Here is a 23,601-nt window from a genome sequence, read left to right as displayed (position 1 = left end):
AAAAGCAGGAAGCTTTTGGCTTTTTAAAAAGGAGAAGACATGCAGGTAGCTGTTTTTTTATTGTTTTCTGTTGTTTTTTTCCCCCCTTCATTTTAATTTATTGCATATACAACACTGTTGTGTGGATTTGGGTTTATTGTTGGCCTAAGCTCTGCGGAAATATAAATTGTTAATGCCTCTGTGTGCTCTCACACACAAATCCCCTGCCTTTTACCACCACTTCACTATGAACCCCAGGCCTGTGCCATTTCATAAAACAAGAAAAAAAAAAAAACAAATATTCCATGCTGTAATCTTTTTCACTGCTGTACTGCATTGAATGGGCATTCGTGTTTTCATCCCTTTTGCTGTTTGAATAGAAGGTAGAGAATAGCAGGGTTTTTTGTCAGTGTGAAAACACAGCCACTGAAGGAGGCTACAAGGATTGATGATGCTTTTGCTAAGCAACGGGACACACAGATCGCTGGTAAACCTTTAATTTTGAGGTTGAGCGACTCAAGATGCTTCAGTTCAGCGGTACTGTTTAACAAGGAACAACAAACTCGCGTGGAAGACTCACAGTCAGAACAGCCATTATTTCATACTATGCAGGCTTTTTACTCTAATTACAGTACATTGTAGAGACCCTGGATCTCCTCTGTCTTCGAACATCTGTTCAAAGGAGGGGTGCTAACCTGCGTTTGCTTCTTTTACTGAACAGGAGTACACCATTGACATCTTCTTTGCCCAGACCTGGTATGACAGACGGCTTAAGTTCAACAGCACCATGAAGGTGCTGCGGCTCAACAGCAACATGGTGGGGAAGATCTGGATCCCCGACACCTTCTTCCGCAATTCCAAGAAGGCTGACGCCCACTGGATCACCACGCCCAATCGCATGCTGCGAATCTGGAACGATGGCAGAATACTCTACACACTACGGTATTATCTCAGATATTTATAGCTTACTGCAGGGGATGCACTGAAAGGAGATGAATGGGCTGAGAATTCATGTAGCAGGAGAAAATGGGGGGAAAAAAATGCATCTGTGTTTACCCTCGAATACTTGCCACTAAGGTGTCATTGATCATGTCTGAGATATTGCTGCATATTTGGCGGGCATATTGTGCTGTCAGTCATGGTGAATCGGTGCCACGGGTGAGCGTTCAGGCTTGCAGTGCACCAAAGTGTTTCACCACACACTGAAAGGCAGTCTCCGCGTGAAGCTAATGACAGAAGTGAGCTTAGAGATGTAAAGAGTGATTGATGTTCCTGCGCTTACATGCACACAGTTCATTAATTCTTTATTTTTAACAACTACAGCTTGACCGATAGCTTTTAATTGTACCGCGCTAATGCTGAACAGAATATTACATGACAATGAAAATTCGTTGATGGGGAATAATTTTTTTTTTTTTTGCATATTGCTAATTAAAAGCAGAGATTATAATTGTACCATTAACAAAGGTCGCTTTTCTGCCAGCGTTGATTCTTTGAAAAAGCATGACTTGATTTCCTCGTGGCAGCCATTTCATCCAGTGTCTTTTCTGAGGTATGATCCTGCTGAATACTGAAGTAGGATAGGAAGGAGATGCAATTGCATGGTGGCGTGGACATGAAGCAGAAACTACAGAGACTGGCGAGAGAGTTGGGTTTTGGTTAGTGGAGTGTGTGCATGTAACCAGAGGAGGTTGCGAGTTCAAATCTCCAGCACAGCTGCTGTACCCTTGAGTCAGACGCTAAAGTGCTTCAGTAAACATCCAGATGCGCAAATGGACAGTATGTAGAAAATGTAAGCCGCATAAGTAGCTAGACATCTGCTTAGCAAATGTATGACGCAATGTAAATGTTTCGGCAGGGACGTGGCTCATCCATAGGCTTCTGTTGTTTCGCAGGTTGACCATCGATGCTGAGTGCCAGCTTAAACTGAACAACTTTCCAATGGATGAACATTCCTGTCCCCTGGAGTTCTCAAGCTGTAAGTCTGGCCATATGCTCACATGCCCAGCACCATCACAGCGAAGCCAAGAGCACGCTCTATAGCAAGCTGATACAGACGTCAACACAACACTGGACAAATGCTCTACCTTTTTTTTCCTCCGAATAAGACTGGGGGGGGTCACACATCTCCTGTGGTTTGTTTGGCACAGTCCTGCAACCATTGCCAGTCACACCCGCCTCTGATTAGAGCCAGGGAGAATTCCAGAGCTGGAGAAATGGTTCTGTCTTTGCGAGAAGGTGGGGGGAAGGGGGTTGTTATGGTAATGAGGCTGTTAGGGAACTGCAAACGTGCCATAGGAAAGACTCCAGAGAGAAGTTCTCCAATAGCTTTCTGAAGAACAAGAAAGAGAAAGAGAATTGTGTCCTAAAAATAGTAAGGAAAACGCATTAAAATTTTAATGAAAGCCTTGGATGTCATCCACCGATTGAAACGAGTTTAAGTGCGCGGGCTTTATTCTTAAATACTGCATGGTGCCACAGACTTCTCATCGTACGTTTTCGGCCCTCAGTAAGTAAATCTATGCATTTATAAACAGAGCAGTCACAGGACCGCATTGTGAGACGTGCTCATTCTTCAGCAAAGAAAAATTCAAATCAATAATTCATTCTGAAGCTGTTCTGTCTGAAAGATGGAAAGTACGCTAATGCAGTCAGAGGATAAAGGATAGAACCTGCTATCACCTGCCATAACATTTTGTCTTAAAGATCCATCAGTCCCCCATTACAGAATGCCTGTGGGCTCTTCAATTAAGAGCCCCATTATGCTGGCATTCTGGTAGAGTTTGTGCCGTATAATACTACCTTAATTAGCCTGCTGCATAGATTTCTGTGCGCCACTCTGGACTGAGATCGAATGAAAGTGACTTGAAGTTAGTCATAATTAGGAATTCATCAGGGTTTAGGATCGTGCTAACAACGGCCCTGCATCCTCAAGCCTGCTTACAGCAAAGCTGCTCTTAACCCAGCTTTGATTAGTAAAAGAATAACGTTTCATAACGTAGTTGTAGCGTCATAGCATTTGATCCAGAAAATTCTAACTGTGTGACCACCCATCTGACTCCCTCTTAGATGGCTACCCGAAAGAGGAGATCATCTACAGGTGGAAAAGGAGCTCTGTGGAAGTTGGCGACATCCGCTCCTGGAGGCTTTATCAGTTCTCCTTTGTGGGTCTGAGGAACACCTCTGAAATCGTGAAGACTGTGTCAGGTAAAGTTCATCGCAGTCCGTGTCCCCGATGGGTTGCGGTTTAACTGGAAAAGTTTTTTTTTTTTTATTCTTCGCAAGTGTTGCCTGGATACCCCTACTGAATTTAAACCTTTGCACCTGCCAGTCAAAGATATGTGATCTACTGTAGCAGATTGGTATACTGTGAGAGTCTGCACCTCAAACGTTTCTCAATCGATCTTGCTTTCCCAAGAGATGGGGGTGTACTGAATCCGATACACTGTGTCTGTTACACAGCTAGCCAGAGGATTTAGCGTTTTGACATCTTATGCACCTCTCTCAAAAGAAGGAGCTTCCAGAATTAAACAATGTACCATTTAACACCTTTGTTGTATGCAACAAAGTAATATATTAATTTCCATACCATTCTTCTGATATAAGTTTGATAAGAGAGAAAACTGTCAGAGTATTGCAAGGTAATTACTGATATATGCTGATATTTTGAAATCATGTACAACAGAGATTTCTCCCATTTTCCAGAAAAAAAGTATTGTGCCATATGTGGCAAAATGTAGTTTATCACTCTCTGTTGTTATTCTACGATATTCAAAGGTTTTTATTGGTACAAATACAGCGTATGTACACATGTAAACATTGTCGCTGGCTAACCATCAAATACCTCTATCAAGTATATGTCTACCTCATCAATGTAGAGCTGTAAATGTTCCCTTTCTGAAGATGGTTTCTCTGTTGCATAGGAATGTAATGTGTTTCACCATGTGTAGCTTTGTGTGATTGTGTATAGCATGCTGTGACCATGAGTTGTTTTTATGGCGGCATGTGATCTCCTTCGGCAGTATGCTCAGCTAGCTACAGGTATGGAAGCATTGCCTGCAGTCTCCTAAATATGCTCGTCAGCCTGGTGGACCGTGCCAGGAAAACAATGAAAATGTCTTCGTAAAGAAATTTATGCACCAAGACTCAAAGGGCAGCCCATAACTCAAGTTGTTAAATCAGTCAAGGTAAAATGAGACTTTTTTAGAGCATTTGTTTCCTTGATAGGCCTGACACACTTTCCAAAAGAGTCATTATAGGTTTCCATTATCATAAATATGACAAGCGCCCTCTTGGCTTTCTTGGAGAAAGTGCAAATTAAAAAAGATGTTTAAAAGATATGCAATTTATCTCAGCTGATTGCTGAAATGACTATTGATTGAGGGAATGCAGTTTTCTTGGCTGCCATTCAGTCTTTTTTTAAGAATTATTTTTTTCATACTTCCCCTTGCACATTAAAAAAATAAATTTATGACATCATGTGGCCAGTCTCTGTTGGCTCCATGTTCCCTGACTGGAGAGACACTGAAATTCTGTTATGAAAGACGGTGCCTGTCATATTTACCCCTGAATTTGTCCCTGAAGTTTAACTCACAATTTAAGACAAGTGTCAAGGTTCTTCTTCACAGACACAGTTGTAATTAAACAAAAAAATAAAAGAAATTCAGTTAGTATTAAAAGAGATTAACAGTTGCACATATTTGTCAGCCAGAGCTAAGGACTAAAGGTGATTGTAGATTTAGTCTTGAGGACCCATACAGTGGCACCAGAATTCATAGCAAAGTAGCCAAGATGTTAAATCTCCCATTTTATGAAAGCCCGGATAGCTTTTAAGAGGCGTATAGCTCATGAGAGAGTCCTGCTACCAGGATGCTTAAATGCGTTTTCTGATATGATTACATCATGTACCGGTATGAATCCTGATCCTGATTAAAACAGCTGGGAATACTTTTATACTTAGATAAAATCCTGGCACGTTTCTCACAAACGGTTTGGAACTGCCAAAAGGGAAAACATTGGCTCGTAGTGTAGCGTGGGAAAGACAGAGCATGTAGAGCTTTGGCTTATAAAAACCGTGCTCCCCGAGAGAAAAACCCAGATACTCTTTGGAGTCTGCTGCAAGAGCTTATGGAGGACACTTGGAATATCTCATGGCTAGGGGGGTGGGGTTTAAACACTTTCTTCATGATTCAGATTGTATTGGAAACAATTCTACTGGAACTACAACTACCTCCCTGCCAAAAAAAAGTAAATTTGACTGCTTTGTAATTTGTTAAGGTAATAGAATAATTGAGACATTTATTGATTAAATGAATTTATCTGAGTTGTACTTCTTAAGCAACGTTATAAATATTTTAGAGGATTATATGAAATACAATTTATGGATAGTGTCTTCTTCAAACGTTCTAGACAGCATCTTCCCCGTTGAGTGCTGGATTTCCGTTGCGCTTGTTGAAGAGATTCTGTTGAAGGTTTTCTCCCACTGTTCACTTAATTATTGCCACTCAAGAGAGAATCCTAATGTATGAGGACCATTGATGGGTATCCAGAACAGATTGAAAAATTATCACCGAACATATGTCTAATCTGATTGGGGGGGTGAAAGCAGTCATAGGTTTTCAGCAAAAAATGCACAAGTATTTGAAGCTGAATCCCCCCCGGAGAAGTGTGTAGCTGGACGTAGGAGGCACTTACTAATCACATAGCCCTAACAAGACAGATCCATAACTGCCTAGTCCAAGCAAACATTTGGAAGTAGGGCTGTTGCGAAGCTGCAGCAGAAATGGATAGTGCTTCTGGTAAGAGTCTCCATTTATGGCTGCCCCAGAAGCTTGCTCCATGCTCCTCTGCTTTGCTTAGCATAGTGGTAAGGAGCAGTGCTCATAGCCAGAAGGTTGCTGGTTTGATTCCCCGCTGGGGCACTGCTGCTATACCCTTGGGTAAGGCGCTTCACCCAGAATTGCCTCAGAAAATATTCAGCTTTGCGAATGGATAGAGTGAAAACTGTAACCTATGTACAGCGCTCTGGATAAGAGCGTCTGCTGAAGGCGTAATGTAATAAATGAATGCAAGACGGCCTGGACATGGTGTCCAGTTGATAATCGTTTGGTGTGATATTCTGGAACACCGGCTTCTACAGCCACCCTCACAACCAGATGATGACTCCTCCTGTGAGGCACACCAGCATCCCCCATCACTGTCATCACCACACACACACACACACACACATACCCCACCTCACATGAACCCTGCCAAATCATCATACTGTGTAAAATTTGCAGCTGATATTTGGGCACCACGTAAGTGTAATGCTTTTAGTGACATATCTATTATACAATAGGATTGGGTTGGGGGTGTTTACCACACAGTGCAAGAACAAGCAGCAGAGATTTATCCAGAAAAGCGAAAAACATTTCTGGTTGATGACCAGGAAAACAGATTGTGACTCTGTATTTGCAAGCCATTTCCTAACCTATAATTTTAATGTATTTTACATTAGTTTTGTCATCTTTTCTTTTTTTTTTTTTTGCTCCTGATTCAATTTATTGTGATTTATTGTGGCACTCTGCCTTTTGAAAAAAAAAAAAATGAAAGAAAAACACGGCACCATCTGCTTTGCTGCAGATTTTTTACAGGGAGGCGACGTCTGCTTTTGTTTGGTGCTCGACTGCCTGTGCTGTCAGAACTCACTCCGCTGTGTCATTCCGTTCTGCTGTCATATCAGACCACTTCAAGAGTGACAAGTCCACCTTCGTCCAGCTGGGAGGAAGCCCTAATATAGCTCTCCCTTCTGCCACTGTCAGTCAATGGCATGTCGAAGGTTCCGCAAGGTCAAACAATTTTTGAGAGAAAAGCGGGGGAAAAAAACCTTTGAACTAATTACGAGACAGTAGAGGAGCTGGGGGATCTTACATTTAAATGCTGCCTTTTAACCCCTTGGTGACCGAGGGGCAGGCAGTAAGCTGCGACTCCGCAGCAGCTAACCCATCTGGCAGCTGGCAGATCAAGGCGGATCAGGGCCATGGTGGGAAGAGGGCTTGATTTTCCATTAAGTTCATTCTGAACGCAGGCTGTTCTGCAAAGCAGCAAGCAATTTGTGGGTATTTGAATTAATCACCAGCATTGTTGCCAGTTTTTTATTTTTTTTTATTACTACTCCTCGAAGCACATTAATGGAACAAATGAGTTTGAAAACGCACTATTTAACAGACCAGAAACAACTTTTCAAGTGGAAAGTAATCAATAGCCCTTGCCATTGGCGCCCTGCTGTGTAGAACTGTACTGGTTTTTTTATTCCTTTGTTATATAAGAATTAAACTCTATTTTTCATATATAGAGTAGTATGATGTTAAATTTATAGAGAGCTATTCTTAGAATGACCTTCTAAGATTCAGTATTTATTTTTTTTCTTTTGTTGTCTGTGTGTGTCGGTCTGTGTGATTTAGCTTGAGCCGAGAGAGCCCCGGGACACATCAGCTTCCCTCTCCGATTATGGAGGCCCACAGTTTGCAGATTAGATGTTGACAGGAGAAATCTGGAGGCACTGTGGATGAAAGAAAAGAGCCAAATTCCACATGGGAAATGTGCAGGCATTCTGTTACGTCATTACGCTCTCTTGATTTTTTTTTTCCCCCTAAATCCTGTTTCCAAATCTCCAAAATGAATGAGAGATGTTCTGAGTTGGCCTGACATATCTAACAGTCATATACAGAATATCAATTTTTAGAGAATATTTCTCTATATATTGTTTTTTTTTCAGTTCTCTGCTTCTCTGTCTCTTGGTCTGTCTTTGATGCTCCTTTTGGAGTGGATATTTTTCATGGTATCATCTCTCAGTTCCCTGATAATTTTGCAAAGTTGCCAAAAATATTCTGCGCACTCTCCATTTAAATGGATGGATGGATGCAGAATTTATGCGCCCATGAAGCGTGTAACTCAATTTATGCTGAAGCAATCCACTTAAGGGAAGAAGAGGGACCTCCAGCAATATTGTGACTTTCACTGGATGGTTTGGGGAATCTCAGAGGAGGAAGGTAACAAAAGCATAGCAAAGTCATCAAAGACTTGAAGGCGCATGTCTGTGGAATGCCAGGACCAAATGTCAGTGCTCAGAGGTGTTAAGTAAAAAAGCAATAACTAATGTGGACCGAAAAGGGCCAGCCTTGGCACCTTTTGCAGTGGAATTTTGTAAATATTGCCTTACCTGTCGGTTGCTGCGTGCCAAGTGCATAAAGTATTTGCATTTTGAAAAATAGCAGACAATGCCCAGGGGAATATGGTAAAGTATACATATGAATGATTCCAAGTTAATGCTGAAAGAATAAACCATAATGTCTTGTTCTGTCAGCAGACTGCTTCGGCTGGCCATCCAGGGGTGCACAGATATAAGGAAATGTTTATAATTTTCTATAGAAAAGACCTGATTCCTGTAATAAGCCAATTTTTCCCTCTGCGCTAAGAGAAGGAATTGAGGCTGTGAGTCACAGACTTAAATACCAATTTGCAGTCTTTCTTTTTCAGTCCCAGTTTGACAGAGTAATAGGCCAGTAATTAACACCTGGACTCGGATGCTCCTGGTAAGCCAGAGGAAAGTGATTGCCTTGGAAAACGACTGGTTGTTTTTCCTCCTCATTGAACACCACCTGTGCATTAAGAGTTCCTGTGGCTTTCAGACCGATAGAGCCGACTCCACCCCTGCCAGTTTACAGAACAAGCTATTTGATGGGAGAACTTCCTACCATTCATCCTGCAAGACAGCAGAGCTTTCAGCCCCATCCTCTGCTGCAGTACAGTGTGTTTAAAAAGCTAATTTTCTCATTTTTTGCTAGTTGACAGTGATATGTGCTGATAACCGTGACAATGAAAACAGATATATGATCACAGAAGTGTGGAATGCGACAGTTGTTACAGTGAGTATTATGTCATGTATGAATAGCAAGGCCCATCAGAGCTCTGTGTTTGCTTGAGTGTTTTCCTTTTTACCCAGCATACATTATCATTATGTAATTTGAAAGCGAGACATAAAGGCATGGCGGGGGGGAGCTAACAGATTCTTGTTAAGTTATCCAGTTGGTCCCTACTCAGAGCCAGTATGACGAAACGGAGCAAATATCTGGCATATGAAGTACGAGGCGAGCTTTCGAGCTGCTGCGGATTCCTCCAGATGCCACTCCGAGAGACTGTAGGCTGCAGGATGAAAGTGGTTCAATTGCCATAACAAAATTAAGCGGGCGTGCAGAGTCTGCTCTGAAAGCATCGGAAATTGGCATCATATTTCACAAAGACAGTGTCCGGTGCTTTTTTACCCACCTCTGGAGCTTAATCACCCCCTACCCACTGGCACCAGGCTGCTCATCTCATATCAACTTTCAAAACACAGGACGGTGTGGGGAGAGAGGGAAAGCTAATGTGTGGTTTCACCACAGAGCGGAGGCAGTGAACACTGATGCATAGAACAATTGCCAACTGGAAAAATGCTTCCTTGTTTTTTTTCTTACAATGAATATTATTAAATTAATTCATTGTGGAATCTTTTCCAAAAAAGGTTGTAATATAATAAGGCCCCTGTGGCTATTTTGAGGAGTGCAGTTAAAATCTACTGTTATGGCTCTTACCATAATCGAGTGCTTTCTCTTTTCAGTAGTTTTGCATACTTTATCATCTTCATGTTCTTCTGCTCCTCTCCATTTTCCCTTCAATGTGTTTGTTCACAAAGTACTGCTTCTGTAACTAAAAGATTGACAAACGGCCACTTTCCCAAGAGCCCAAATGCTCACTAATTTGGCACCATTACGCTCTGACTATAAAAGCAACCAAACAGAGTCGCGAATGCATTGCTGGTGCCCGTGCTTGGAAACATGGCCGCTGCCAGCTAGCATATTGAAACAGCTACTCAGACAACATCTATATGATTTATTGCCAATTAAAATCTAATGTAACAGTGTTTTGCTGAAGGGAGAGGTTAGTGAACCGGGACGGGAGATGTTGTTGAGATCTTTTTTTTTTTTTTTTTGCATATACATTTGTCACTAAGAGTAAATGGATAATGCGATCTATGGTGAGACATCAGTAAACGGTGTCGAGCTTAACAAGGTGTTCCATGCCTCACGTCTCTCCAGAAAGACTTCAGTGCTACATCCACTCAGCACCAGGCCTGCCTCTTCTCTTAACTAATTAGATCTTGTCTTTTGAAATGGAGATTATTTTATTTTTTCCCCAGTACAGCAGGGATTAGGATTTGTTCATCAGCATTCTGATTGTTCCCTGAAGATAAGCTTTCCTCAAAACCAGTTACAGTGGACAGTGGAAAAGAACTAAAAAAAAGTATATATTGGTGTTTGGCCAGGTGTTTAATGCAGCAGTGCATAGTTATGTAAGCAGTATGAATTACATATTTCATAATGTCAGTACATAAACTTGTGCAATTTTAGAAGGGCTAACACGATAAAAAGAATGCAGGGATGCCATTGCAGTGCTTTTCCCTGTTCTGCAAGATGCAGACTAATCAGACTAATGCACTACCCCAAACAATGTAGATTTTTTACAGCTTGCATATGCCTAGTCTGGGCAAAAGATCTCTGACAGGCCAGAGTGAGGGCAGATGGACTATCAGTGACTGCCCATTAAAAACATATAAAGACGAGCATCTGCTGTGTGCAGGGTATTGTCTCGGAGAGTAACAGCTGACACTGCTAAAGGACCAAGGAATCATTACGAAGGTGGCAATAGTTCTTGGTGACGTCAGGGTAGTGATTGGACAGGGTCGGAATTGACATCCCAGCAGCCATTGCTTTCCAAGCTTCCGCTGGTGCCTTGAGACTCGACACAACTTTGCAGTCCACCACCGCGTAGCCCTGTCAACAGTGGATTGCATCAACCACTGGAATGTGAATATGTGCCACCAGTCTCTGACTGCCCATCTCTATTGCTCCATATTGCGGCTGTCGATTTAATTTGGTGGCGACTTTTTCTTGCGGTCAGCACTAAGGGATTACCATATTTTGTGCGCCTGCCCTGTAGCAATATTTGCCTCCTGTACCTGGGAACGATGTTTCAGCATTTCCACACCTCAGAATGATCGTTTTATTCCTTATTTATGGGCTGCAATCTTGTTACAGTGGAGCAGCACAGGCAACAGCCTGTGTTATCTGTTTAATTCCCAATAACGGAGCCAGTCTCTCAAACGTGTGAATCCGGGAGGTTTAAAAATTGCTCTTGAGCGAGTTATGTTGTCCCCCAAAGTTATTATTCTGTTGCGTAACTCTTTTGTCATATAGGAGATTAGAATGTTGGGGTGCAGAAGGAAACTGTGATATAATAATTAGCACAGCAAATATGGTGAGCAATATTGTGCTCTGTCAAGTACTAAGACAAGTCTTAAGACAAGATTTACAAGAATAGCAGCAGCACCACCTTCATTAGTGTCTTCTGTATGGCAGTAGTAGGTGAAATGTCTCTGTGAAGTTAAACCTTTACAATTACACATATAAGATGTCACACAATCAGAACAGGTGCAATTAACATTGCAGGCCATTGCAAGGACTGTGACTGTGGTCCATTTAAGTGGTCAAAGATCCTGATTCTTCTTCTTGACAAAGCATCCTGTTCAGATCCAGATCGGTTTGTCCCCGCACGTCACATTTCATTTAATCTCCGGTTAAATTGATTATCAGCACTCTGCGCTTCCGCGAGGCGTGATTGGGCTCGCCTAATTATCCGGTGCCTCTCCCAGTCTTGGAGAAATCAAAGGGGAGTTCATCATTCCCTTTGGTGAAAGCCCTGCGAGCATCTCAAAGCTCCCTCTGCCAGGAGATCTCATCTGTCAGCCATGAGTACAATAGCGGGAACAAATGGCGTAGGTGTAAAATGCCTGTCATCCTTTAATCTTCGCAGTGTAGGAATGTGCCTTTGAGAAGGCAGTGTGTCGGTGGTGGAGGGCGGGGAGGGGGGGGGTGTCGTGTTGCAGAGGAAATGCAAAGGCCTCTCTCATTCAGATGAGAGAGACCTGCCTGTGGTTACGCAAAGGTTCAGTGGCTGCAAAGTCCAGGTCTTAATTAGAAGATGTTGCAGGCAGAATCATGTTCTTTTTTCCAATATTATTTCTTCTGCTCTTCCCGTAATAACTCCTCAGCCGTACTGCAGAGAGGTCTACGACAAGACATTAGCACCTGTGGTAAAGTCCAGTGTTGCTAATAGCGGAGGATAATGTGATGTGGCAGTGGTGTTGCTGACCAAGCTGAATTAGTGGTTTAACCTGCAGTTTCTCAGCTGCTAGGGGCTCTCTGCACAGCAGCGGGTAGGGTGGGGGATGGTGGGGGTGGGGTTCTGCTAATGCAGTGTTAATAAAAAGAAACATTACCTGGCAGACCCTTGTGAACATCATTCACATTTGGGTTGTTGTAAAAGGGACGATCAGCAGAAAGGCGTGCAAATTTCTGCAGTGCCAGTGTGCTGCGTTTAGTGTTAATGATGTAATCTGTGTTGAGAGGCGGATGGAGTTTCCGGTAGATTAATTGATTAGAGCAGCTTCAAACACACACACACACACACACACACACACACACATGTTTAGTATGGAAAGAACAAACATTGTAGTTGAGTCTTAAAATCAGAGGGCGAGGCCAAATAATTTCACTCTAAGTGAGTAGTATTGTAATAAAATCTGTTGCCAGTGCAGTCTTCATTAACAAAGTTGGATTCAATGGTGGCCAGCATATAGTATTTACATTTACATCAGTGAGTGTAAAGAGACAAAATCACAAGCCCTCAAGCCCATGGGCACAGCAGTCTAACAGTAAAACAATAGCTTCTCAGAAAAGTGTGGTACTGTAATTAATTAGTTCTTAGTAGAGTAAATAACCACTGACCTGAATCTGGGAAGCCCCTGGCACTCTTCCTAAACTGGAGACTCCATGAATGATGGACTGCCGTATAATGGAAGCAGGGATGATCTGGGTTTGTTAGGTCAGATTCAGGGTGGCCCAGTCAGTCACAGCATGTGGATTGGCTTTGAGGTGACAGGGAGTATTCCCTGTGCTTTTTTAAGAACTGGTTTTCCCACAAAGAATATGGTCATAAATAAGCCACTCTGTGGTGCTGTATCTGTATGCTCAAGCATTCCTCTCATTCTCTAGTCTCAAGAAGCCTGTTGATTCTGCAGCACTGGGATCAATGGGATACCAGAAGGAAGTGGAAGGAAATATGGTTTCCTTTCCTTCCTTCCTGACCATGTCGTTGTGAGCATGTGCAAAAAGAGAGAACATGTAGTGTACAGGGACGATCCAGATACAGTTAAATGGTCATGTATGTATTATGGTATATCAGATGGACTGTTTCATATTTTTTTAGCTTAACTTTGTGGTGACCTTGATCTTGATGTGACATAAGACGTGCTAATCCTGTTTTTTTTTTTTGTTTTTCCTTTCTCTTCCTCTCTTTCTCTGTTTCCCAGGGGACTATGTTGTGTTGACCGTCTTCTTCGATCTGAGCAGGAGAATGGGCTACTTCACAATCCAGACCTACATCCCCTGCACCCTCATTGTGGTTCTGTCCTGGGTGTCCTTCTGGATCAACAAGGATGCCGTCCCGGCCAGAACATCTCTAGGTAGAAAAAAAAAATTACAACGTGCTTTGCTTAATCTTATCAAGCATTACTCATTGCTCATAAACAATAAAGCAGACCCGATCAAGCGCCCCTGACAGCCCCGACAGGGTGGTTGTTTATCAGTCTCTCCCTTTTAACGATGCCGGACCAGCAGCAGGCAGTAAATACGCACAGCGAGAACAAAGCCCTGGTGATTTTTTTAGTGAAGACAGCTCTCTCTGGGACATATGTTTTCATGCATGCCTTAATGAGGTATTAATATGCAGCACCACGGTCCAAAGCTCTGTCAGCATTTAAGGGCAGGTGTAACCTTAGCCAAAGGCAAAGGGGTCTGAGGAGAATTTCTTCTAAGGGGTTTTGAGTGCCTACCCTCCAAAGGGTACCATCTTCATAGAATCCCTGTTTTACTTTTTGAGTTCTAAATTCTTCAGTCAGCATTTCCAACCCCCACCCCCCAACCCCGAAAAGACTGTGAGTCTAACGTCATGTTCCCACACCGGCATGATCAAAGCAGACGCACCTTGAAAACAGCCTCATTCTCTCTCATTTTACGCTGATGGCATTTCTCGTTGGACAGCAAGGCTGATCCTCTAACGCAAATTACTGAGCCACAGATTGTTCAGTGAAATTTATTCTGCATGAAAATGCATTGGCTCTTGTTGATTCCTGCAGAAATGACATAATAGTATCCCTAGTATTTTTAATGCGGCATTGGAAGATGTGCTTTGACTTACAGTATTCCATACAATATCAATATTAATTGACTGCAGACAGCTATATTGATGAGAATAGCTTATATTCCTCCTGAATAATTATGGTATGGTTGATGACGCACTGCTCCAAGGATAAATGTCCGTGGCAGAATTCTTAATTCACAGTGCCTCCAGACAAAAGATCACCATCATCTGATGCTGTGATGTGGATATTGCCACATTAATTTTGAGCGATGATGTCGCTTTCATGTCTTCCACATTCAGAAAAAAACACAAAAAGAACACATATAGAAGCTGTATGGGTGATCATTGGCTTGAGGCAGAGGGGGGGGGGGGGGGGGGGGCAATGAACCATCAAAAACATAAACAGTGCCATGACCATCTATGAAAACCACATTAGCTGTAGATTTTGTTTGAAGAGCTCTCCTCGTGCAGCTCCTGTCTCTATGGCCATTCTCTCCCTCACACTGGCACACACACAGAGTACCAGATGGCCTGCAATAATGCCACTTGGTATGACCTCAAGTGCAGAGAAATGTGGATGAAGAGGACCGCGGCAGTTGGTCAATGTGCTCTTCTGGGAAATGCATACCTCATGCTGTCAAGCTTTTTGCGAATAAATTGTCATCGTTTTTTTTTTTTTCTTTTTTTTTTCTAATCTTCCCCAATCGTTTAATCCGATGTGTGTCGCAGCGACGTGGTGAATGGTTAATTCATTGACAAATGTTTCCTTGTTTCGTAATGTACATGATAAGGATGCTGGGTTTCCTGCAGTTGGTAGAGTGAATTCACTCAACACATGCTGTTTTGTATATCGTCCATTTTTAACCATTTCTGATACATCACAGGAACTTGTTGTTTCTTTTTTTTTGTTGTTTTCATTTTGTGTATTTTTTGCTATGGTCACAAAGTCTTCATTTGCTTTCATAAATTATTGAGAGCAAAATACCAGTCTTAATGTTCAATCACACTCTCCCCATTAGTCACTTAAAATATACAGGATACCCTCTACCTTTTGGTCTTGCTGAAAAAGACCTATGTTTTAAAACATTTTTTCTTTTTTCTTTGTCTTGCTTCCATCATTGTCATGCCTTGGGAGTGCAGATTTTCACTGACGCCATCTCAACCGAAATGAAGTCTCAACAGCTCAGAACCTCTCTGTTTCATGAGTGTTATGTTATGTTATCCAGCAGGATCCGGCAGGTTTCTCTATACCCTGACATCTTCCCTGTTGTCTGTCACTGCCGTCTGGCATAAATCAGCAGGGACTGACCATTTTTGACCCGGTTCACCTGCAGGTATCACAACTGTGCTGACCATGACCACGCTCAGCACCATCGCCAGAAAGTCCCTGCCCAAGGTGTCGTACGTGACGGCCATGGACCTCTTCGTGTCCGTCTGCTTCATATTCGTTTTCGCCGCTCTGATCGAGTACGGAACGCTACACTACTTTGTCAGCAACAGAAAGCCCAGCAAAAACAAGGACAAGAAGAAGAAAAATCCAGTGAGTAACCCCTCTCCAACATCGCCCCCAACCAGAGTAATATTTAATGCGTTTGAGACACGGCCCTTTTAAATGTTCCGAAAGAGTCAGGCTTAATCTCTGTGGCATGTTTCGTTTCAAGCTTACATGGGACACAGTTTGTTTGGTATCATGGGAGTTCATCTGACAAAGACTTGAAATTGTTCTCCTCTCTGGGTTTTGAAGAAAGGTCAAGCGTGTATCTGTTTCCTGTCGCTCTATGGTGTAGCCTGTTTATCTTTCCTGCCTTTTAACTGATACTCATATCAAAGTGTGGAAAGCTGACTAACAATTGACCTTTCCATAGGCCACTGATCACCATGGTTACTGTTTCCGCTTCTGTCAGGCTTTCTGTGACAAGCAATGATATTCAAGGCTGAAATTCATGAACTGTTTTATTTATTTAATTGTATTTTTTGCAGTAATATATTCCATATTTTCCCTGCAATGAAAGGTATATACAATGTAGCTGCACTGCAAACACAGAAGAAAATAATTAACAAAAAATACTGGCATCATTGAAGTTAACATATATTAATTCCTATATATTTAGATGTGGATGATAACTCTGGAATAGCTTTAATTTTAGCCATTACCGATAGTTAATAGATCATTTAATTATGAGATTGTTAAATATGTTTAGATATAGTTGCAAAAAAGGCTAAAAATCCTAACAGCCTAAGAAACTATATATTAGTTGTAGTGCTCAAATGATACAGCACACAGCGCGTTTTAGCTGTAAAAAAAGATAACAAAACAAAAAGAAAACATAAAACCACAGGTATAATCTAAATCTATAATCTAAACTAAATGGATCACAAAAGGCTCCACTGACTAACAGTTTTGAAATTCCATCTCTTTCTTGTGCTGTGATTTGCCATGTGGCATAACCATGGAAAGGTCAACTGCTGTTCTGTTTCCATCTTCTCAAAAATCCTCTGTGTTCCAGGTAATGACAGTGCTAAGTTTCCTCAAGAGAGGCACAAATTTTGTGTTTTATGGATAAGCAGGTGCTACTGTACTGTTTTGTTATACTTACTTGTTAACTGTATGCGTTATATATGCGGATTGTTACATTTAAATTGTATCTCAAATTGTAAGTGGGTTTCAGATAGTAAAATCATCATGTACGTATGGAACGAATGAAAGAATGAGTGAATAAATGGGTGAATGAATGCAAGAATACTCAAAGATCTTCAAAAATGCTGTTTATAAAGTAGATGAATATGGAAAAAAGTATCTATACATCACAGTAAATTCATTCTCCATGAACTAGTCTTGTGAAGTGTTTCAAAACATCTGTTTTTTTTTCCAAAAGTGTGTTATAACCATGTCTTCTTTAAATGTTTGATATTGATTGTTATGAACGTTTTGTGAAGCATGAAAACAACACCAGGTTTTTACATCTTTCATCAAAAGTCATTGATGGAGTTTCAGTGGCAGGACATCTACAGTCCGCAGCACTTGGACATTCACTACAAATAATGCACTCTTGTGGAAGAAATTCTGTAAAATGGCCCAAGGATTGATTTTGTTCCCGTTAAGAGAAGTATCATTTACTTACAGGCCATGATTGACAGAATGATGTGATGTACTCCAGAGGCAAAAATCATCTAAGAATTTCAGTGACTCAGTGAATGAGCGTTTGGACTTCAGATGTGTCAAAGAAAAAAAAAAACAGACTGAAATTCAAAATGATGCAACTCAGCTGTTGCTAAGAGGTGGAATGCATTTTATCAATTTACATACATGAGATTCTTAGTTTCCGCATAACAAGAATGTACTGTAGTTGTAATGTAATGTAATGGTTGGTCTAAGAAAAATCATTTTCTCGTGTAACCTACATACACTGAAAGCTGTCCACATCGATAGCTAGGGTTTAGAATTTGAAGAGGTAGTTGTGATTTGGATTCATTTCTAGACATGGACTGTAAGTATTGGATACAACAATAAGCCAAAGTAACAAACTCTAGATATCTTTTTTAAAGCCTATGGAACCAAACCTGGTCTTGATTCTGATGTACTGTGGTGCATTTCCCTCTCGTATGTGGTCTTCTCCTCCCTGCTTTGAGTTGAATTACGGATTACTGCTGTCTTTCTGACATTCTGTTTGTTTTTACATCTGTTCTTTTTTGTCGTTCTCTTTTTTATTCCACATATTCTTTGTTTCCCGTTTGGATAAAAAGCTCCTTCGGCTGTTTTCCTCAAAGGTATTGCTTGTGTCTGAGTAGAAACTATCGGCTGCATGTGTCTGCTGCATTTCACCTTGTCCCTTGCACACCACTGCTTTGTTTTTTTTTGGGTTTTTTTTGTTGATTTAATTGTCAATTTAATACTATAATGGGCGTCTTTTACGTCTGCACAGTGCACTTGTCAGTTATCCTCTAAATGGCAACTGAAGGCAAAGTATATTTCGGAATGTGCTGATGGGTCTGGCTGTCTGCTCGTTCACTCGGACCGCACGCCGTCGCGCTCCGCTGACGTGGCCGGCCGACGGAAAAGCACAGCCACTTCATTATTTTGCGTCTCTGGGCCTCGGACCGCAGAGGGGTTTGGCGGCCACTCGCTTTTTTCTCACTCATCTTAGAAGCGCCAGGCTGTGTGTTTGATCACAGGGCTGTTAAACCTGACACTCCCTACAGAGTCAGCCCAGCCTTAACGGACTGAAATAGACAACCCCCTACACGGTGCTCTCTGCCTCGTTAGTAATCAACTTAACAGCTTTGCTGTTCAGATTTAGCTGGGGCCACCATTTGAAGGTCAGAGTGCACAGGGCACTAATGAAGTGACATAGTTTCCTGAAGAGTGACATGCACTTGTCTGCAATTACTGGACAGATATAACGTGTAAAAACAGAGGATAAAAAATCCATATAAAATATACTAAACTACAGGTCTGTCAAGTAGGACAGCTAAGATAAATTATTAATATTATTATCAGTAGTTGTACTGTAAATATTGTTTGTTTTTATTTCTGAGGTGTTCATAGGACATTTCAAGTTGCAAGCTGCAAATCAAGCTGCAAAAAGTATGAATATTAAAAAAAAATAATAAAAGCTGGTTTGGATTGGACATTTACCAAAAGGCAATAAAAAAAAAAACCAGCATGACTTCTCACCCTCAGAATATGAACCAAGGGCCCCTCTCACTTCCCCTCAGTGTTCCCTTGTCTGCAAAGGTTGTCTGATTTCATCGGTTAAAGCTGCGACCATGCTGTGTTGTGTGCAGTACATGCGGCGGGTCTGTGTGCGCTCCTTTGCTTGCGTTTCAGCACGCTTCTGTCGCAGCCCTCGTGAGAGCTGAATCCCTCGACCCATGTCACAAACCCCCCCCCACCCCCCCACCCCAAACCCCCCGGTGGCTTTCAATCTATCAGGCCATAATGCTAAAACCATTAACCCTGCGGTACAACTGGGGTGCTATTTTTAAGCTGAAGGGGCATTAAAGTCCAAGTCTCGCCACAGTAAATTGTGGAAAGGATTATGATTCCGTGTTTGTAAAGAGGAAAAAAAAACCCTTGTTTAGCAGTCATTTCGCCCAAAATAAAATCAAGCTTCCGAGCCAAGCCTGGGACATAACCCACAGTACAACCAGTATTATGTGAGTGACATCACAGACACAAGAGATTCTGTGATTTTGCAAAACAGCTGTCTCCAAAACAGAGTAGGATTTTTTTTTCTTTTCAGATCACATTGGATTTGCAGATTGTGTTTATTGTCTTTCATATTCTCTGTGGTGTTAATTAGTTAATGAGAAAATTTTATGAGACTTGAACTTTAAGCACCTCGTATTCTAGTGCTGGGCAAATTTTAGATGAGGGCAATGTGAAATATCAGGAACTGCAGTGAGTATTTATGTTCAATAAAATAAGAAATGTGTAAAGCTTTCCATAACTATTTCTTTGGCAAAAAATAAAAAACAACACACATTGGTTGTTTAACATTGAAATCTTGACATAGCCAGTTCATAATATGCTGTTAAATGAACTAAGAGAATATTATTGCTAGAAATATGATTTGAGTGGTTTAAATAATCACCATGGTGATGTAGAAAGCGCTCTCAACCTCCGTCTCCCACATAGTTCTGAAGATTCCAGACAATGAATTAATGGAATGCTTGGTCTTAGAAACATCAAAATGCATTTCCTTGAAGCTTGTCAAAAAGTAATGAATCCGTCAATAAACAGTCTTCCCATGAGCACAAAGGCTGCTGTTACCAGTCCAAAAACAGAGCTAACTGAAGATTCCCTGTTTGAATCGACGAACATGCTGACAAAGGCTTCCTAGAAGGCAGTGCACATAAATGAGGAAAACCTGAACTGAACAGTGGTGTAAATGCAGAGTGAGCGTGTCAAAATGAAAAAAGATTCATTTTAAAATGAGAAGCCGAAAGTGATGCTCCAAGGAAATCCAAGCACTCAGCTAAAATCAGCATAAACCAAAACCTCATTTAAGACTAAGAGGTGAGTGGGACAATACTAAATTGTTTTATGTCAGGATGTTTAGTCGCACAAATACCATAATAGACTCACACATAGGTTTCAATAAAGTACAGGAAAATATCTACAAAAATATCTTTCTATCTACAAAGAATGTTACAGAACCTAGTTCATGTTTTGTTTTCACTGCTATGTGTAATTGGCATTCTCTGAATTCAAAATTGTCTAAAATAATATTTTTGTAGCTAGCAGAAATATATCTAAACAGACATATGAAAGAATCTAATAGGGAAAATTAAGTTACCCTGAATGAAACAGGGTTGTTGTAGTATTGGGACATTCTGTTTTTGGGGTATTTTCCCTTATTTGCACATATGTGCTGCTGCAAAGTTGAATATGGGTTGCCCAGCACTAGCATCATCTATCTGCTCAGAAGGACTAACCGCAAAACAAAAAAAACTGCTGACGCTCGAAAGCCAGATTTATCGTGGGTTTTTTACCCAAAGGTGTCGTTCGCATTGCTTCTTTCAAAGGCAGCGGTCCACGTCAAGCTGTGAGCCGCTAAAATTAAACACGGGGTTTTTACTTGTGGGCTTATTTTTGGTTTGGTTTTTATTTATTTCTGTTGCCAGTATAAAGTTCAAACTGCTTTTTGGTTGTTGTTGTTTTTATGAAGAGTGGAGCTTAGTTAGGCCCCATCGCACTTGTTGTCACTGTTGGTGCTGACTCTGTGTTCTCTCCCCCTCTCCCATCGCCACCCCCCCGCCCCCCCCGCCCCCCCACCCCACCATGACAAAAGCAGACCCCCACGGTGGACATCCGCCCTCGGTCGGCCACTGCCATCCAGATGAACAATGCCACGCACATGCAGGAACGGGATGAGGAGTACGGCTACGAGTGCCTGGACGGGAAGGACTGCACCAGCTTCTTCTGCTGTTTCGAGGACTGCCGCTCGGGGGCGTGGCGGCACGGCCGGTTGCACATCCGCATCGCCAAAATAGACTCCTACGCCCGCATCTTTTTCCCCACCGCATTCGGTCTCTTCAACCTGGTCTACTGGGTCTCCTACCTTTACCTGTAGATCCAGCGTGTAGCTGGCCTTAGTCTACTACTCTTTGCAAGACCATACCTTTTTTGGCCTAACGAAATCTAAACGACAACAACAACAACAACAACAACAAAAAAACAGCTTGCAGTTTGTCTGTAATAATTTATTTGTTCGTTTCTCTCTGTCTGTTTCTTTTGAAACAAGCATTTGTCTAGGTGGAAGAAGCAAATGTTGTAGCAAAACCAAACAAGGAGAAGGAAGGGGAGGGATGAAGATTACGCTGATGATAATGATGATGATGATGATGATGATGATGATGATGATGATGATGATGATGAAGGCAGTGGTGTGTTTATGAGTCTTTGGAATGTGAGGGTAGAACGGGGACTGGAGACTTCTTGGATTCCTCACCGCCTCGGCAGGGTAGGGGTTTCGTTACTCCTCCCAGTCAGAGAGTGGTGGTTCAGGGCCAGTGAAAATGGCACTGTATGACACTGTGTCCTTCTACAGTACAGCCCGGGGTACCTGTGTCCGTGAGCTGCCCTTAAACAAACATGTCCCTGGCCCCAGAGTTCCCTTCCCCGCTGCTACCACAAATCTCCCCTCTAATATGGCGACCTAAACACTAAAAAGCAATAAAACCAGTACCCCATTTTATTATTATTAATTGCAGTATTATCATTTATTGTTTATGGATTTATGCAAGGGCACATTTGCATTGTATGGTTTACAACCATAACAACATTCCCCTTAAAGGCAGCGTGTAGCTGGTGCATTGTAAATTACTTCAGATCAATCCCCAATTGAGAGGTGTTTCTGATGTGCAAGAAACTCCAGAACAAAACCTCATCTGAAATTTGTGTGACCATTTATGTCCACCCCCCTCCCCACCCCCACCCCCAACTCCAAAATCCTCCTATCCTCCCTCCTCTCCTCAAAATACACTCCCTTTAGGGGTCTGTTTTTCTGGAAAAAAAAAATATCTGTATGTTGTTGTTTTCTTCCTCAGTTATTTTAACAGTATACATATAAATGTAAGATTTCAACAGACCAGGATTTAAAAGCACTTTAACAGTGGTAGGACTTAAATAGTGAGTATTATTTTGAAAACTATTGATATCTACACAACAGGTTGATGCTGTGTAAGGGCAGTGCATTCTCGCTTTTCAGTGTGTGGTCAGGGCTATACAAATATATGGTCTACGATCAACTGTACAGACACTGTAAATATTTTAATATAACGTAGTGGTTTACATTTATTGCATGCACCTTTCAGGCCAAAAAATGAATATATGTATTGAGGTCTTCTACTGTTGTCTATGGAAATTTAAAAAAATAAAACTGCTACACATGCAAGTCAGTGTAATTGGGAAAACATGAGAAAATGCGTATACAGCCATGTATACATATATGTCCAATAAGTTGAAAATCTTGGCATTTCTCCTGCAGTGGGTCTTTTTTTTGACCGCAAGGAATCACAAGCTTACAGCTTTTTGATGTCTGACATTGCAGAAATGAACCTTTTTCATCAAGTGTTCTGAAGACATTATAATTCCCAGTCCTTGCCAATGCTGGCTTTGTAAAAGGAAATGCATATGATTGGTCATGATGCAGGTAGAGTATGCATACTATCGAGAATATTATTTACAAATATTTTCCAAACAAAAATTTTGAAAAAAAAACATAAAAAAACTTTTTTAGTTTTACTTCTTTTCCATGTCCTTTGAACAAACTTGATATTTCAAATTGCTGTTATACAATATGGCATGGTTTGGTTTTTGGCATCTGCACTTCATTGGAACGCATCAATATGTGTGTAATCAAGACATGCAAATAGAGATTTTCCCTAGAGATACTAATAGAGAATCACAGAGTTTGCCATCAGTCTGAAATGGTGTTTATGTTTGTCGGGTTCAATTCCATGTGTTCTGTACTTGTTGTATATCCCTAGTCAAGAAGCCCAACTTGAAGCAATTTGACGGGCTTGAATGGTGTGCAGAGAGTATCCGCTGGTGACAGGACTGATGCATAAGCCTTATTCTCAACTGAAGAAAACACTGTGGAAATTCAAATGACCTGCCTATGGTTATATAGGAGACAAAGAGTTGGTAAATCTTCAGGGATACTTTTAAGTTCCCTTAAGAAACGAAGGTTGGACTTTTTTTGTTATGTTTCTCAATTAGTCATGCTTCATATGCACGGTGTCATTTCAGCATATTGCATTCTGAGTTATTTGACTTTGTAGTATGGGAGTGGAGCCTGCAATTGATGTTCAAACTAATGTCTTAATCTTATCAGT

General features: G+C 41.5%; 1 protein-coding gene across 4 annotated transcripts in view; it reads left to right on the top strand.

Moving 5' to 3' along the window:
* Positions 1-22,941, top strand: part of gabrg2 (gamma-aminobutyric acid type A receptor subunit gamma2) — a 35,293-nt gene extending 12,352 nt beyond the window's left edge. Inside the window, exons 4-10 of one of the 4 annotated variants that reach the window (XM_036523037.1) lie at positions 701-921; positions 1,875-1,957; positions 3,049-3,186; positions 13,430-13,582; positions 15,594-15,799; positions 18,004-18,027; positions 21,057-22,941. In XM_036523037.1, the coding sequence (XP_036378930.1) occupies positions 701-921; positions 1,875-1,957; positions 3,049-3,186; positions 13,430-13,582; positions 15,594-15,799; positions 18,004-18,027; positions 21,057-21,335 (1,104 nt within the window). In that variant the 3' untranslated portion in view covers positions 21,336-22,941. Of the gene's footprint in view, positions 1-700; positions 922-1,874; positions 1,958-3,048; positions 3,187-13,429; positions 13,583-15,593; positions 15,800-18,003; positions 18,028-21,053 lie in introns of all 4 variants that reach the window. The other 3 variants (XM_036523036.1, XM_036523039.1, XM_036523038.1) reach the window with 3 other exon arrangements.
* The last annotated feature ends 660 nt before the right edge of the window (positions 22,942-23,601 follow it).

The sequence above is a fragment of the Megalops cyprinoides genome, chromosome 3 (assembly GCF_013368585.1).
Source record: "Megalops cyprinoides isolate fMegCyp1 chromosome 3, fMegCyp1.pri, whole genome shotgun sequence".
NCBI lineage: Eukaryota > Metazoa > Chordata > Actinopteri > Elopiformes > Megalopidae > Megalops > Megalops cyprinoides.
Note: the sequence above shows the minus strand (reverse complement) of the source record. Positions and strands in the feature narration are given on the sequence as shown.